Raw genomic sequence first — 15,313 nt, 5'->3', positions numbered from 1 at the left:
GTTTGCTTTACTGGTATGTTTACTTGCTTTGATCTCATTCAAATGATTTGGTTATCAAAATAAAGTGACATGCCCAAGTACTAAGTGACATACCCACTTGAAGAGTTGAAGCCATCGCCTAAAGGATGAGGTTCATGTCATCCAGTGGCCTCTGATATGCTGCCTCATTCCTTGGGACGCAACTTTGGTGGTTTACCATTCATCATTGGTTCTAAAACTAATTTCAGGAGTCTCCCAGGCTGAAAGCTTACTGGATACATTAATATAGTGTCGTCGCTGAAAATACGAGTGACGGCATGAATCATGGGGAATGCTGTTGAATACCAAGGCCTTCATTGTGGATTTCTCCTCAAGCGCTCACAAGATCATATATCTGCATTATTGGTGAGTAACATGAATGAAAGGCCCTGAATCTGAGGATGCAACAAGATTATTGCTTCAGGGCCTGGTTGTTCAAATGCACAAAAGTCACAATATCCCTAAGGGTTACATTAAGTATCCTCAAGGACATTATTTCTTTTAGTTTTTACGTTAAGACGTTAGAGGTAACACTGTTTTGAGCAACTCAGCCCAGATAACTAAGGATTGTGGTAATTATAAACATGATCAGTTCGCAAAAGGCTTGAAATGTGGAATTATCATTCTCCTTTGCCTTGTCAGTTCAAGGCATCTACAATATGAGAATTACATACATGTATGACATTTGATTATTAGGAAAATTCAAAGATCCGTGCCGGGAGTTCTCTGGCACGTAAGCAGTGAAATTTGACTTCAGAACATGAGTGTGATTTGACTTGAGTGCATGTTTGCACACACGCCTCGCCACTAAATAGCAAGGAGGCCCTGGAGGTTACTAACAGTAAAAAATACCAGAGAATGGCTCTGGAACCATTTAATTGTTTACTTGACCATAATTACAGAAAAGTAAAGATGGGAGAGCACACAAGTAGGGTAAAAGTGACAGTTCTAACTCAGACCACATTTGACTGACATCCCTTTCAGTCAAATCTCAGTCAACCGCTCGCCTTCGCTCGCTATTCAATTATTCCAATTTCCTCACCCCTTTCCAGTTAAATCCTAGTCAAACAAAACTCAGTCAAATCTCAGTCATTACGTCACACAACTTCTCTCATTTTGATAAATTTTCATTAATTTTTCCCTCAGTCAAACATCAGTCAACCGCTCGCCTTCGCTCGCTTTACACATTTCTTCAATTTTTCAAAAGGTACAATTTTTCAAAAGTACACATTTTCTACAAAACCGAAACTTAAAATAGGGGAATACCCTTTCCAAACGTATATCTAATCAAAAAATATTATTGTGTATAATATAAAATGGAATATCTTACACGAGATTGTAAAAAATGTTTCGAAGAAAAAATTACTGGACGATTTTGAAAAACGTACACAATCAAAATGTGGAAGAAAATACAGATGTAAACTGTGTTCAAACAAATATAAAACAAATTATCGAATAGATAGAAGATCGACTGACGAATCTTTTAAAATATCAAGTAATCTTTCGTCATTATTAACCAATTGTCTTCATGAAAAACAGAAAAAATCTAAACTTGAAGAAGTTATGGATTGTTCTCTAGATGGTCTGTACAAGTGGATTGAATATCAATTTGATGATAAAAACCAATTGTCTTCATGAAAAACAGAAAAAATCTAAACTTGAAGAAGTTATGGATTGTTCTCTAGATGGTCTGTACAAGTGGATTGAATATCAATTTGATGATAATATGACATGGGAAAACCATGGTGACTATTGGCACATTGATCATATTCTTCCAAAATCACATTTTGACCATACTGTTGAAGAAGAACTTATGCTATGCTGGAATTGGAGAAATTTACGGCCTATTACGAAAGAAGAAAACATGGAAAAGGGAAATAAAATTGACTACGAACTATACTATCAAAATGTATCCTTAACAGCAGAATTTTTAGAAGAAATTAAAAAAAAAAATTTCTTCCTATAATAAATGAACCTTCACCCATGATGATTTTCATCAAAATTCTCATGGGCGTCGTGAGCCCTGATTTTTACATTTTAGACCAAGTGGTGATTATGTAGAAATTTAAAATTCACTTCAATAGACAGCATTTTGATCTCGTCTGTGGAAAGCCCCTCAGTGGGTAAATGTTAATATTTCTTAGCGTCTTTGTCATATTATAATCAAGTTTTTTTGACTATAAAATGACTTACCGTACACCATAACTGAAACTTTAAAAAAGGGGTTTCCCCTTTTCATGACGTGACTTAATGAAAAATTATTTTGTAATATATAAATGGAGACATCCACGACGCTAAGAAATATTGAAAATAGCTCAACTGAAATACTATCCACCGACGAGTTGAAAATACTCGCCTTTAGACACAAGATAAAATATTACGGAAGTCTTAGTAGAGATAATCTACTCGAACAACTTCAACAAATTCCAAATAGTTTCAACGATGTTGAAGTGAAAATTGACAAGCCAGTCGCTGACTTATCTCAAATTGAGAAACGAGTTCTTGCACAATGACTTGGAGTCAATGCTAGAAAATTCAAAAAAGAACAGCTGGACACAATTTTAGAGGACAAAATTCAGCATGTGAATCTGTCTGACATCAAACCAAAAGCTGTAAAAGCAAACATTTCTATAAGGAAGCCACTTTTACAGCAAGTTAAGGACCTTGGTCACAAAAATTTCCAGCATCTCAATATTGAGAAATTGAAAGAACTCTTGACCAAGGAACCAATTAAACGTATTTTAAAATCTGATGTTTTCAAACAGGCCAAAGAGCTTGACATCAATGTCAAAAGTTCAATGACTAAAAAATTCATCCAGGAGCTGATCAAACAACATACCGATTCAACCTCCTTTGTGAAAGTCAACTCTGCTTTCAAAGGCTATGTTAACCATTTCAGAATGCAAGGTCTGCCTAAAATTGGAATACAACCCTTCCTTGAGAAAGTTAAAACAGCTTTACAAGATAAAGTTAAAGCTAAAACTCAGCACAGCAGTTTAAAAATTAACATTGTCCTATATATTTTAATGAAAAGGAAGACTGAAGTTCAAGAGTTTCAACTCCGATCTAGACACATCCTTGGCAAGGACCAAGAACTTAATTATGACTCTTTCATCGAAGATATGCTTAAGGAACTGAAAAATCTTATCCAGAAAGGTTCAGGATGGAAATTTTTAGAAGTGACCAAGATTGAGCTGCACACTGTCAAATATCAACCACTTTCAGGATCCTCCTATATTCCTTTACCCAAACAGATTCAAAGGAAAAAAGCGGTGATCAATGTACAAAATACTGATCAGCTTTGCTTCAGATACTCTGTTGAAGCCGCCTTGTTAAATATTCCAAAGAACACAGAACGTGTAGCAAATTACAACCGACCTGAATTCGATCACATGTTCAAAGGTCTTGACTATCCAGTTACTCTCAAAGATATTGACAAATTTGAGAAGAACAATCCTGGCCTTGGAGTCAATGTGTTTACATTTATCCCTAGACAGGTGGTCTTCAAAAAGGGTGAAGAAACTACCATTTACCCAGCTAGAGTCTCTGAAAGAATTCTAGCGGAAGACAAGTACATCAATCTCCTACATTACAAAGAAGATGATACATCAGAAAATGAGAGCATGGAAGCTGTCAAAGACAATGCTAATTACCATTATGCGTGGATCAAAAATTTCTCAAGGCTTGTATCTGCCTCACATTCAAAACATGATGGCAGGTCAAAGTATGCTTCAGATGCATGAAAGTTATTTCAGCATCAACGAGCGAACTCCTTGATAAAAGGTACCATGAACATCTTGATAACTGTGTACAGTTTGAATGTGTAAAAGTTAGTATGCCTTCAGATGGAAAGAACAACTTGCTATTCACTAACTTGAAAGCACAACAAAAACATCCAGTTGTGATCATCGCAGACTTTGAATGTTCACTAAAAAAAGTCAACCAAAATCTTGGTGAAAAAACAGTTCAAAACCAACAGCATATTCCAAACAGTTATGTGATCTATATCCAGTATGATCAGTCGCAAATAGCGAGGAAAAATAAGATGTTTACCTATATTCAGCAGGCAGAAGATGAAGACATTGGTGAACACTTTGCCAATACAGTAACTTCTATCTGTTCACAGCTTGGATCAAAAATTCTATTCAACCCTAAGCCAATGGATACTTTGACTCACGAGCAGCAAACTAGTTACAATTTTGCTAGAAACTGTTATCTCTGCGACAAAGTGTTCACAGCACAAAATTTCAAAGTTCGTGATCACAATCATTTCACAGGTGAATACAGAGGAGCAGTACATAGAAATTGTAATCTACTCTTCAATTCTCCAAAATTCATACCTGTATATTTTCACAATCTCTCAGGCTATGATGCCCATCTGTTTGTTAAAAATTTAAAAGGTAGACTGAATGTCATCGCATCAAACTCTGAAAATTACATATCTTTCAGCAAGGTGTTACCTATCAATGATGCTCAAATTGAAATAAGATTCCTTGACTCTTACAGGTTAATGCAGTCTTCACTAGCAAATCTAGCTAAGAATTTGCCTAATCAGCAAATGAAAAATTTAGCTACAAAATTTAATGGTGAACACTTTGACCTCGTAACAAGAAAAGGTGTTGATCCGTATGAATGGGTTGACTCACACGAAAAATTTCAGAGTCAACAGTTACCATCCATTGAAGAATTTTATTCCACCTTTAACAACACCAAAATTTCCCAAGAGGAGTACCTACATGCCCAACATGTGTGGGATAAGTTCAACTGTCAAACCTTCCAAGAATATCACAAGTTATACCTTGAAACCGATGTTCTACTCCTAGCTGACATTATTGAAAACTTTAGACAGACCTGCATGAACATCTATAATTTAGACCCCGCATTCTTCTTCACATCTCCAGGTCTGTCATGGCAAGCGATGCTTAAAATGACGAAGGTTGAAATCGAACTCCTCACAGATGTGGACATGTACAATTTCTTCGAATTAGGTATTCGTGGAGGAGTATGTCAAGCAAGTCACAGATATGGCAAAGCAAATAATCCACTCCTGAAAGACTATGATGAAAATCAACCTACAAGTTACATCACCTATGTTGATGCTAACAACTTGTATGGTGTCGCCATGGGTCAAGATTTACCAGTTAGAAATTTCAAATGGATGTCTCAAACTGACTTTAATAAATGGCAAGACATCCCGTGCACACTTGAGGTTGATTTAGAATATCCTAAGCATTTACACAATTTGCACAATGACTATCCTCTTGCCCCTGAGCACAAAAATGACAAGCTCATTCCTAACCTGCAAGACAAGAAAAATTATATTGTACATCACAAGATCTTGAAGTTCTATTTGTGTCAAGGTCTCAAACTGACAAAGATCCACAGAGGTGTAAGTTACGAAGAGTCTAGCTTCTTGAAAGAATACATTGACTTCAACACAAGTCAACGCGCAAATGCCAAAAATGACTTCGAAAAAGACTTCTTCAAATTGATGAACAATGCGATATTTGGCAAAACTATGGAATCAGTCAGACGTAGAAAAGACATTACTTTAGCTACAACTGCTGATCAGCTTCGAAAATTAGTCAATAGTAACAACTACACATCGCACAAAATCTTCTGCAAAGATGTAGTCATGGTAGAACGTCAAAAAGCAGAGGTCTATCTCAATAAGCCAATATTTATGGGACAGGCCATTTTAGACCTCTCTAAAGAGCATATGTATGACTTCCACTACAGTCACATGATGAAAAAGTATGGACACAAAGCACAACTGCTGTACACTGACACTGACTCACTAGTCTATAACATACAGACTGATGATATCTACAAAGACATGCAGAAAGATGCTCACTTGTATGACTTCTCTAATTTTCCAAAAGATCATGAGTTGTTTTCAGATGTCAATTAGAAAGTGATTGGCAAGTTCAAAGACGAAGAGGCTGGCAAGGTGATCTCTGAGTTCATAGCTTTGAGAGCTAAGTTATATGCCTATACATGTGACAACAACTGTGAAGTCAAAAAGTGTAAAGGGGTTAAGCGACAGGTTGTGAAAAGTAAAGTCACCTTCGAAGACTACAAGTCCGTGCTCTTGGGTAAAGTTCCCATCGAAAAAAGGATGAATGTCTTCAGAAGTCGAGATCACCAACTTTATACAGAGCAAGTCACCAAAGTAGCACTAGATGCAGCGGATGACAAGCGAATGGTCCAAGCTGATGTAATAAGTACATTGGCTCTAGGTCATTATAAAAGTTGAAAAATAAAATGTTAAAATAAATGGACTTTCCAGAGTTTTTAAAATATAAGTCACATGTACAATACCCTTTGGCCTATAAGAATAATTCTTTGACCAAGGATCCTTTTATCCATCAACAGATTACTGTGGATCACAATCAAAGCTTTGAGTACGATACGATTGACATTTTCCCGGATAAATCACCTCCAAGAATATTTTCACAGTATTCACAAGTGCAAGACTATTTAAAAAATGCAACCCTGGATAACTGGGAAAACCAATTTAAATTTGCAATATTTTGTGCGACGTCTGGCTGCGGTGTATCATGGCACAATCATGTTAACCATGCTGACCCTTTAGTACAGAGCATCTTTAGATTCCACGTGTACTTCACCATCAGAAAGATATTACATCAGCTAAAAATTCCTTTACCAGGAAATCCTGACTTTAATTCAAAGAAGAACCCCTATAGCACACAAGCCTATGAAAATTTAAAGCTTGAATTTGGTAGAGTTGACTTCAACTATTTCCACAAAGGCAAAATGCAAGCACTTGACATCGTCATGGACAGTGGTAAGTATTATTTGAATGATCCAACTAAGTTCCCGTTCAATGCAGACAAAGAAGGATCTGTGTATGCCGATCATCACAGGCTTTACATTGATACACTGTCTTTCATCTACTCAGATGACTGGACTAATTTCATCGCTTTAGATGGTCAAGGATTGACCAAAGCGGGCATGAGTAGAATCAATGAGTCCATTAGGACCTATGTGTATTGCATCCTAGGCACACAAACTATGATCAGACAAGATATTTTAGACTCCTTAGACACGCAAAAGCAATTTGGGATCTTGGTGGAAGATGCGATACAAGGTCAAACGTTAGTTGACTCCATCAAAACATTTCAGTCAGCGAGTATATTAATTCACTCAAAACAAGCGTATGCATACGCTTTAGAAAAAGCAGGTACGCGACTAGATTTCGCCGTTGGTTTAGGGTTACAACTTGTGCCGAGTCATATGCGTTTACATATTGGTACAATTGAAGGGTATAATAACTCTCTGTTAACCGCTACAGAAAATACAACTTTTGGCATCAACTCACATATCAATGTCAGAAAAAAGCGACAGGTGACACGAGCAAAACAAGTGGGCACAGCTAGCACAGTGAGCACGAGTAAAAAACCTATACCTACAGCGATCAATTCACTCAATGCGAGTGAAGCTAGCATTGTACACGCGAGCGAAGCGAGTCATCTACCATTTACAATAGGATTAATTACTGTAGGTCTTTTAGTTTAAACTATTCTCTAAAATAAATATGATGCAAGAAGAATATGCGAAGTACTACTATCCATCTGCTTTAAAATTTTATAGGATTATGAAGAAGAAAGACCCTAGCATAAAATTTAACGACATCAATGCATTTGTAAAACAGCAAAAAAGTTATCAACTACATAAAAAGCAACCACAAAAGATCCAGGGGCACATTATAGCCTATCGTGAGAATGCACTATGGTTTATGGATCTTCTAGACATGTCAAATTACTCAAGACAAAATAAAGGGTGCAAATGGATACTTCTTGCTATTGATACATTTACTAGAAAAGCCTATGCTGAAGCTTTAAAAAATAAGACAAAATTTGAAGTGAAAAATGGGTTTGAAAAAATTTACACACTTGCGAGCCCAATCACACTTATTATTACAGACTCAGGCAGTGAATTCCTGAATAGACCAGTACAAGACCTATTCAAAGAGTTAAACATCAAGCATGATACAGTGGACATAGGAGATCATCATGCGCTAGGACTTATTGACAGACTATCTAGGACCATTAAAGAGATGATGTTCAAGGACTTTACTGAACGAAATTCAGTAAAATGGGTTGATCATTTGCAAGAGTACATTTCAGCGTACAATAGTAGACCGCATAGAGGAATTTTAAACTATGCTCCTAATGAAGTCACGCATCATGAAAGTGAGTTGATTGAATTAAATGCTGAAAAGTCTATGCCAGTTGAATACAAATTTAAAATAGGTGAAAGTGTTAGAAAGAAGTTAAAGAGACCTATATTTACTAAAGGTTACAAACAAATATGGTCCAATAGAACTTACACTGTAAAAATATTGAGGGAGTGCATGCAATATTGAAATATGATTCTAGAGTTAGACTTGATGCTTTGCAGCAAGTGACACAAGTGCTAGCTACAATTGATGAAGAATCAGAGGTTGATCGCGTTGAAAAAGAAGCTAAAATTGAGTCAACAATTAAACACAAAGAAGGCTTAGATCCTGAAAATAGTATTGACTCACGGTTGAGAAGGTAGTAAGATATTTATAATGTAAAAACACATTATAAATATGTTACTCAATTTGCAACGAAGGAAGTTCTTTCATTTCTTTTGGTATATTTTTCCATCTTCTACGGGTTGTCATATAATCTAAATAGGTTCCAACGATAGCCCACCATGTTTCTAATTTGATAAAACTGTCATTCACTGATATCTCAAGTTGATCCACTTTAGTATTGACTTTAGACGCTGTTATAACGTCTGCACCCCACGGACTGTTTTTAATCTTGAGGATCTCTTCTTTAATCTCAACTAGTACTTTGTCAATCTCATAATCCCACAAATTAAATCTATCTTAAACCTTGAGAATGTCTGCATCAAACTTGTCTTGAATGTCTTGAATTTGACCATCATTTGAACCAAAGTTAGTATATAAATTAGTCATTTATTTTAACATTTTATTTTTTATTCTATAATAAATGGACATGTCCTACGGCAAATACTTAGACCCCTATCGTACAGATAAAACAGCTGGAGGCTTAAAAGCCAAGAGAAATGTTGAGGTCATTACACATAATCCTAATTCTGTGAATCCAGGTGAGACACTTTATGTGAAGATTCCGAAGCTTGAGAAAGGACAAGTGATTGTTCCTGGAAGTATGAAGCTCACGTTTAAACTTTCTACCACATCAAAAGCGAGCAATGCAGCCAATGCTACACATGCTACATTTGTGGCCAATGTTGGTCGAAATATTGTGGACAGAATCACGACAAGTATGGGAGGTGAACACATGAGTGAAGTGAATAAAGCCTTCATCTACAACACTTTCAAAGACTTTTGGTTGACTGAGAAACAGCGAAAGAATCGAGTACAGCAAGGAATTGTGAAGGATCAGAGAAAAGATGGTATTAAAACAGTCTTTGAGGACCGTTACTGCATTCCTATCGAGTCAGAACTGTTTGATACACATGCACCCTTTTACCCAGCAGCTATTTTGGAGTCCATTGAGTATAACATCAAATTCAACGATGCAAAGTATGTGGTTGCAGGAACAGCATCCTCAAAGACATATGCTGTGACTGATATTCAGCTCGAATATGAAATGATCACCTCTGATGTTCTGACTCAAACCATTGAATCTTTTTATAGGTCTGACATGAGATGGATGTATGAAGATGTACATCTTTTGAGGACAGAGTCAATTGGGAAGAATAAACGCATGAATATCAATGTAGATGTCAACCGCAAATCTACAAAGGGAATTCTGATATTTTTCCAGAAAAATTTCGCTGAGTATGACTCAGAAAATACGAGTTTTCAGAATCCAGACATCACCAATGTAACCATCACTTCAGAAGGGATCTCACATTGTATATTCAAGTCAGGAATGAAGGGTTACAATCAGTTCGATGAAGTCAAACGACTTTATATGCCAGAAGATCTTAAGCACTCTGAGGACTGTATGATGGATGTCGAAAAATTCTACGACAAACACAAGTATGCTCTGTGGATTGACTTAAAATCAACTGAAGACAACGATTTGCATGGATCTGGAACTGCAATGAGCAATATCAAGCACGGTCTTCAACTTGAACTCACTAGAAGTACTGAAACAGAATATGACATGCTTGTCTATATTGTGGCAGATGGACTAGTTGGGATTGAGAACAAGCGTGTGAAAGGTATTGTGCGTTAGTGTTAAAATAAATGGACTATTGTCACACTCCATTCAATATGCTAGTGTGTGGCATGACAGACTGTGGGAAAACATATTTTGTTCTTGACTTACTAGAACAAGAATTTCAGAAAAAATTCGATGATATTGTGATATTTTGCCCTACGATTGACATGAATAAAACTTATCAAGATAGACCATGGATCGCACAAGACAAAAATATACACATTTACCCATCTAAGTTAGTGTTGAGCGATTTAAATGCCTGCTTAGAAGATGCTGTTAATGTACTAAAAAGTCAAGATCATCAAACATTATTTATCGTTGATGACTGTGCTAATTTATGGGAGGCAAAGAATAAATGTACAAAATTGACTGAACTAGCTTTCTCTGGACGACATTTTGGCATTTCTGTATGGCTTTTAACTCAAAAATATAATGCAGTAGTCAAAGACTTCCGTGAAAATTGTAAACATATGGTCATCCATACGTTGAATGATCAAAGCTCATTGGACCAAGTGTTTAAAGAAAACCGTTGTATTCCCCATAGCGAAAAGGATGCAGTGCTTGCGCAGATTGATGCAGGTAAACGGCTTTTACTGCGCAGAAAGATTCCATTTCAGTACAAAATTTTATCATAAATAAATGGAAACTACTGTTGAAGAAGAGCACAGTGAGTATGACATGCGAAGTGAATTACTCTCTCACTATCAATCAGGATTGCTGAGTAAATTAGGAATAAAAGCGAGCGAAGTAACAATTAAAAAAGCATCTAAAAAAAATATAGAAAAACTACATGGTGAATTTCAAGTCAAGTATAATACACAGATTGCTGATGATTTAGTGTCTAACTTACTATTCGGATATACGCAAGCTGTGAGAGTGGCATTCCCAAATTTAGACCAGAAAAAACTTCACAAAAAATTAAATGACAATATTATAGTAAACCATGAAATAAAGAAACAGCTGGGTCAGTACATGAATCCAACTCTTCTGGCAGCAGGCACAATTGTGGCAAATACGGCAGAAACTGCCTTGGAAGCACCTGCGTCAACGAGTGTACCAGCGATCGAAGAGTGAATAATTTTATAGGGTGGGTTAGACCTTATAAAATTATGGCCAGTTCAACTGTTCAAATATAGCATACACCTTTTTCATTGAGTCAGATAATTTTTTTGGCTGTTCAACCAAGGAGTAATGTTCTAGCAATTTTTGCTGGATAAATTTATTGGAAAAGAAGTTCGTCCTACCTATTTCATTATACCTCTCATAAAACAATGCTTCGAGTCTTTTAAAATCTCCTTCAATCGTACTACAGTCTTTTGATTTGAACAATAGTTCATCTTTATAGAGATCTTTAAATTTTGAAAATTTAGATGGTACAAGCACATGAGTATCTTTCATACCATAGTCTAACCCTTGAATAAATCGACTTTTTTCAACTGCATTGCACCATAAAACTGGCTCATGATTGAGCGGATCGTAATAGTTGTCTATTGTGCCACAGTCCTCGCAAACTATTTCATGCTCTAGTATGGCATGATCGGTTGAATAACATTCTTTACATATCCAATGGTCGCAGTACAAACTCACATATCTGTTCGCTATTGTGAGCTCTTCGTGCAGAGAGATGGCGTCTGAAATTTCATCCATATACAGGTGTCTCGTATATGGTTTTGGTGCCAGAGCAGCAACAACTTTGTCATAGATTTCGTCAAATGTGTGAAATTTAACATCAGGTTTCATTTTTATTTAGAGTAGAATAATTTTTATTAAATAGTCACTTTAAAAGTCGTCAATAGTCACTTTAATAGTACTTTAATAGTACTTTAATAGTCGTCAATAGTCACTTTAATAGTACTTTAATAGTCGCCAATAGTCACTTTAATAGTCGCTAATATTATTTTATGTAAATAAATGATGAATGAAGAAGAAAATGAACAAGTTAAAGACATCACCACAGCTGAAGAAAAGCCAAAGAACTCTAAGAGAGTTGAATGGGGGAAGAAATTGGGTCAGTTGAACAAAGGAAAGAAGAAGGCTGTACAGCAGGACACCATACAAGCTAGGAACTACTATCCTTATATTGTAGCAGGTAGTGTTGAATTAGCTGTATTTGTGCTATACTATAGTTCACAATCACAACCACAACCGGCGAGCGTAGCGAGCGTGGTGTCTCCACCTGTTACAAGAACTCAACCTGCTAAAACAAAGCTAGAAATATAATATTTTTTATTCTTATAATAAATGGACACTATTAATCCAAAACAGATCGGTAACACAATCTATCATGCTGCTGTTTTAGCAGGTTTAACCGTTGGCTATGGTATGGCCGCAAAGAAACTTCTGAAGTCAAATATTGGAGATCCTAGTAAACCAGACCTTATGGAAGCGTTGAAGCTTACGGGAGCTGTGACACTTGCTATTATTACGAAGGGTTATCTGGAAAAGCAAGGGCTGCCAAAGAACATCACTGGGTAAAATTTTTATAAAATAAAAAGAATATGGCTGGCATGATTTTAACAACCATTTTCGGGGCAGTAGCTAATGCGACTACTTTCGTAGGAGGTAATGCCATGTTCCACGCATTTGATGCGCAGAATGCTGCAGAAGAGCGTAAAAGACACGACTTAGCGAGTGAAAAATTACAAAAACAGTCAGCGACGTGGTCGCACAATAGAATTAAGCATCTTGACTTCCTTGCAGAACAACGGCAGAAAAAACATCAAGCACAGTCAGACATGTTAGACATGAGAGACTCTATCCGATTGTATGACAGCATCCACCCTGAACCTACTTTGTCTCATTATTATAAACCTAGTCAGAGTCAGAAAAATTATGAACAGGCCTATATTGCTGCAAGTGTCATCGGATCTGCTGTGATAACAAAATTTTTATAAAATAAATGGCAGATCAAGGGTTTGATAATCCTGTATTTGATGACGATGTAGATCCTGCAGATGATGCAGGATCTGGGGAAAATTATGAGGATGCAGAAGCAGACATGGGAAATATCTTAGATCAACGAGCAGAGGGAAATAGAATTCTTGAAAAGGAAATGGAAGGAGATCAGCAAGGTACCATAGATCAACGAAAAGCAGTTGAAAACAAACTTGTGAGAGAAAAGGTGAAAGGACCTGGTGGAAGGGTACCAACAATTTATTCTCCTACTCTTGATTTAAATGTTGATAATATCAAATTAAAGGAAGCATTTTTAAATGATTATATGGAAACAAATACCTTAAAATTAAAGGAAGGGGTGACTATGAATGATATTCGTAACAGAATATCAATGGAGGGAAAGGATGTGTTTTTTCATAAGTCAGACGGTACGAAAATTAAGATCTCTAGGGACGATGGGGGAGCTTATCGTACAGGGTCTATAAAAGGTGGAACAAGAGAGTTTAACTCTTTTTTTACTGAAAATAAAGCGGGGGAAACACCAATACCTGAAAAAGATAGAGAGCCTGCAGCCAGAACACGATTAACCTACGAAGATGCAGCAGGATCTAGTGCACAACATCCTGTGGACGCTGATGTTATTGTTAAAAATGAAGTCACCAATGTTGAAAATAAAGGCACCAATGTTGAAAATAAAGACACCAATGTTGAACAAGAGACCAGTTTTGGTGCAGGTGAACCAAAATTTGTTGAAGTTAATCTTGAAGATGATGTAAACTATCTTCAAACAAATTTTTTTGATGAATCAGCCAAAGCTATGAAAACAAATAGTTCTAAATTAGATGATGCCATTGAGTACATCAGGCGAAAGTTACGTGCCATTAGAGAAAAATTTAGACTGATACGTAAGAGAATAATGGATAAAATAAACAGATTGGAGAAAGGGGACAATGATGAAATGATTCCATTAATTGAGAAAGAGTATGAAAATTTAGACAAGACTGATGAAGAAGAGACTGAACAGGTTGAACAACTCAAAAAAGACAGCAGGAAAATAGTTGAACAAACAGCTTACAATTTTGAAAGTCAAGCCAATGATACAAGAGCATCCTTAGGAGACAGACTTGACACCCTGTTCAAATTGAAGGGGTTTAAACTTGGTACCATTGTCACCGCAGTTATTATAGCGTTGTCTGCCATTGGTGGAACTATAGGCTCTTTAGTAAAACCAAGTGCTCCTTCAAAATCAGTTAAACCTGATACACCAGGAGGATCTGGTAGACCTAGTAAACCAATAGGACCTAGCATTCCTTCTAAGCCAGGAATTCCTAGTAAAATTACTCCGGGTCTGATAAAATTTAAAAATTGGCTACTTTCCTTAGGTTCTAAAGCTCTAGCAGTACTTCCAGGAATTCTAGGGGCCATTGTGTCTACTATCTTGAAAGCAGCTGCTAGTGGTGTAGGATTTTTAGCAGAGCATTTGATCATCGCAGTGGCGGTCACTATTCTTGTCATTGTTCAAGTATTGTCATCCAATATAGGAGGGATTAGAAAAAAAGCAAATAAAATTTCTTCTAAAATAAATGAACATTAGGTTCCATGACACATTACGATGTCTACTCCCAGGGAGTATTCAACCATACGAAACCGTACAGGTTGAAAAGGCCATTATTCCTATGACCTACTATAATTTTTCAAGGAAACTGAAGAACCACTTTCTACGGTTTGCTACTGTGGTCAATAAGGAATATACAGCACAGGAGTTGATTACTATTCCTGATGGATTTTATACACCAGAGACCTACAATAAAGCAGTAAAGGAAGCGCTGAGTGAAAAAGGGCATGCTGATAAATTTGACCTAACTTATGTACCAAGTGACGGTAAAATAAAAATTAAAGTTAAGCCACCGTTTGGTGTAATTCTCCATAAAGAACTAGGCGAGATATTCGGGATGACTTGGTCAGAGAATATCTTCATAAGCTCAGAAAATACTGGTAATAAACCTTGTAAATTTTTACCACATCATGAGTACAGAATTTCATGTAGTATCGTTGATACGAGAAAAAATTTAGTAAATGGAAAGCGCAGTGATCTTATTACTGCATTTGTTCCCAAAGGAAAAAATTATGGAGATATGGATGAATATACCTCCCTTCAAAAAGTAAAGATCGCGCAGCACGATCATACT

General features: G+C 36.4%; 1 protein-coding gene across 1 annotated transcript; it reads left to right on the top strand.

The window, feature by feature from the left end:
* Positions 1–3,140: 3,140 nt before the first annotated feature.
* Positions 3,141–5,929, top strand: LOC135496134 (uncharacterized). The gene is made up of 2 exons (XM_064785275.1): positions 3,141–3,742; positions 4,525–5,929. Exons 1-2 carry the CDS (start codon positions 3,141–3,143, stop codon positions 5,927–5,929), a joined length of 2,007 nt encoding a protein of 668 aa, XP_064641345.1.
* Positions 5,930–15,313: the final 9,384 nt, after the last annotated feature.

The sequence above is a fragment of the Lineus longissimus genome, chromosome 11 (assembly GCF_910592395.1).
Source record: "Lineus longissimus chromosome 11, tnLinLong1.2, whole genome shotgun sequence".
Lineage (NCBI taxonomy): Eukaryota > Metazoa > Nemertea > Pilidiophora > Heteronemertea > Lineidae > Lineus > Lineus longissimus.
This window is presented reverse-complemented; position numbering and strand designations above follow the sequence as displayed.

Bases quoted from the DNA above. Each gene is read 5' to 3' on its own strand.
- LOC135496134 (XM_064785275.1), top strand. From the start codon at position 3,141: ATGCTTAAGGAACTGAAAAATCTTATCCAGAAAGGTTCAGGATGGAAA. The intron at 3,743-4,524 runs GTATGCTTCAGA...TGACTCTTACAG, and splicing joins AAACATGATGGCAGGTCAAA to GTTAATGCAGTCTTCACTAG.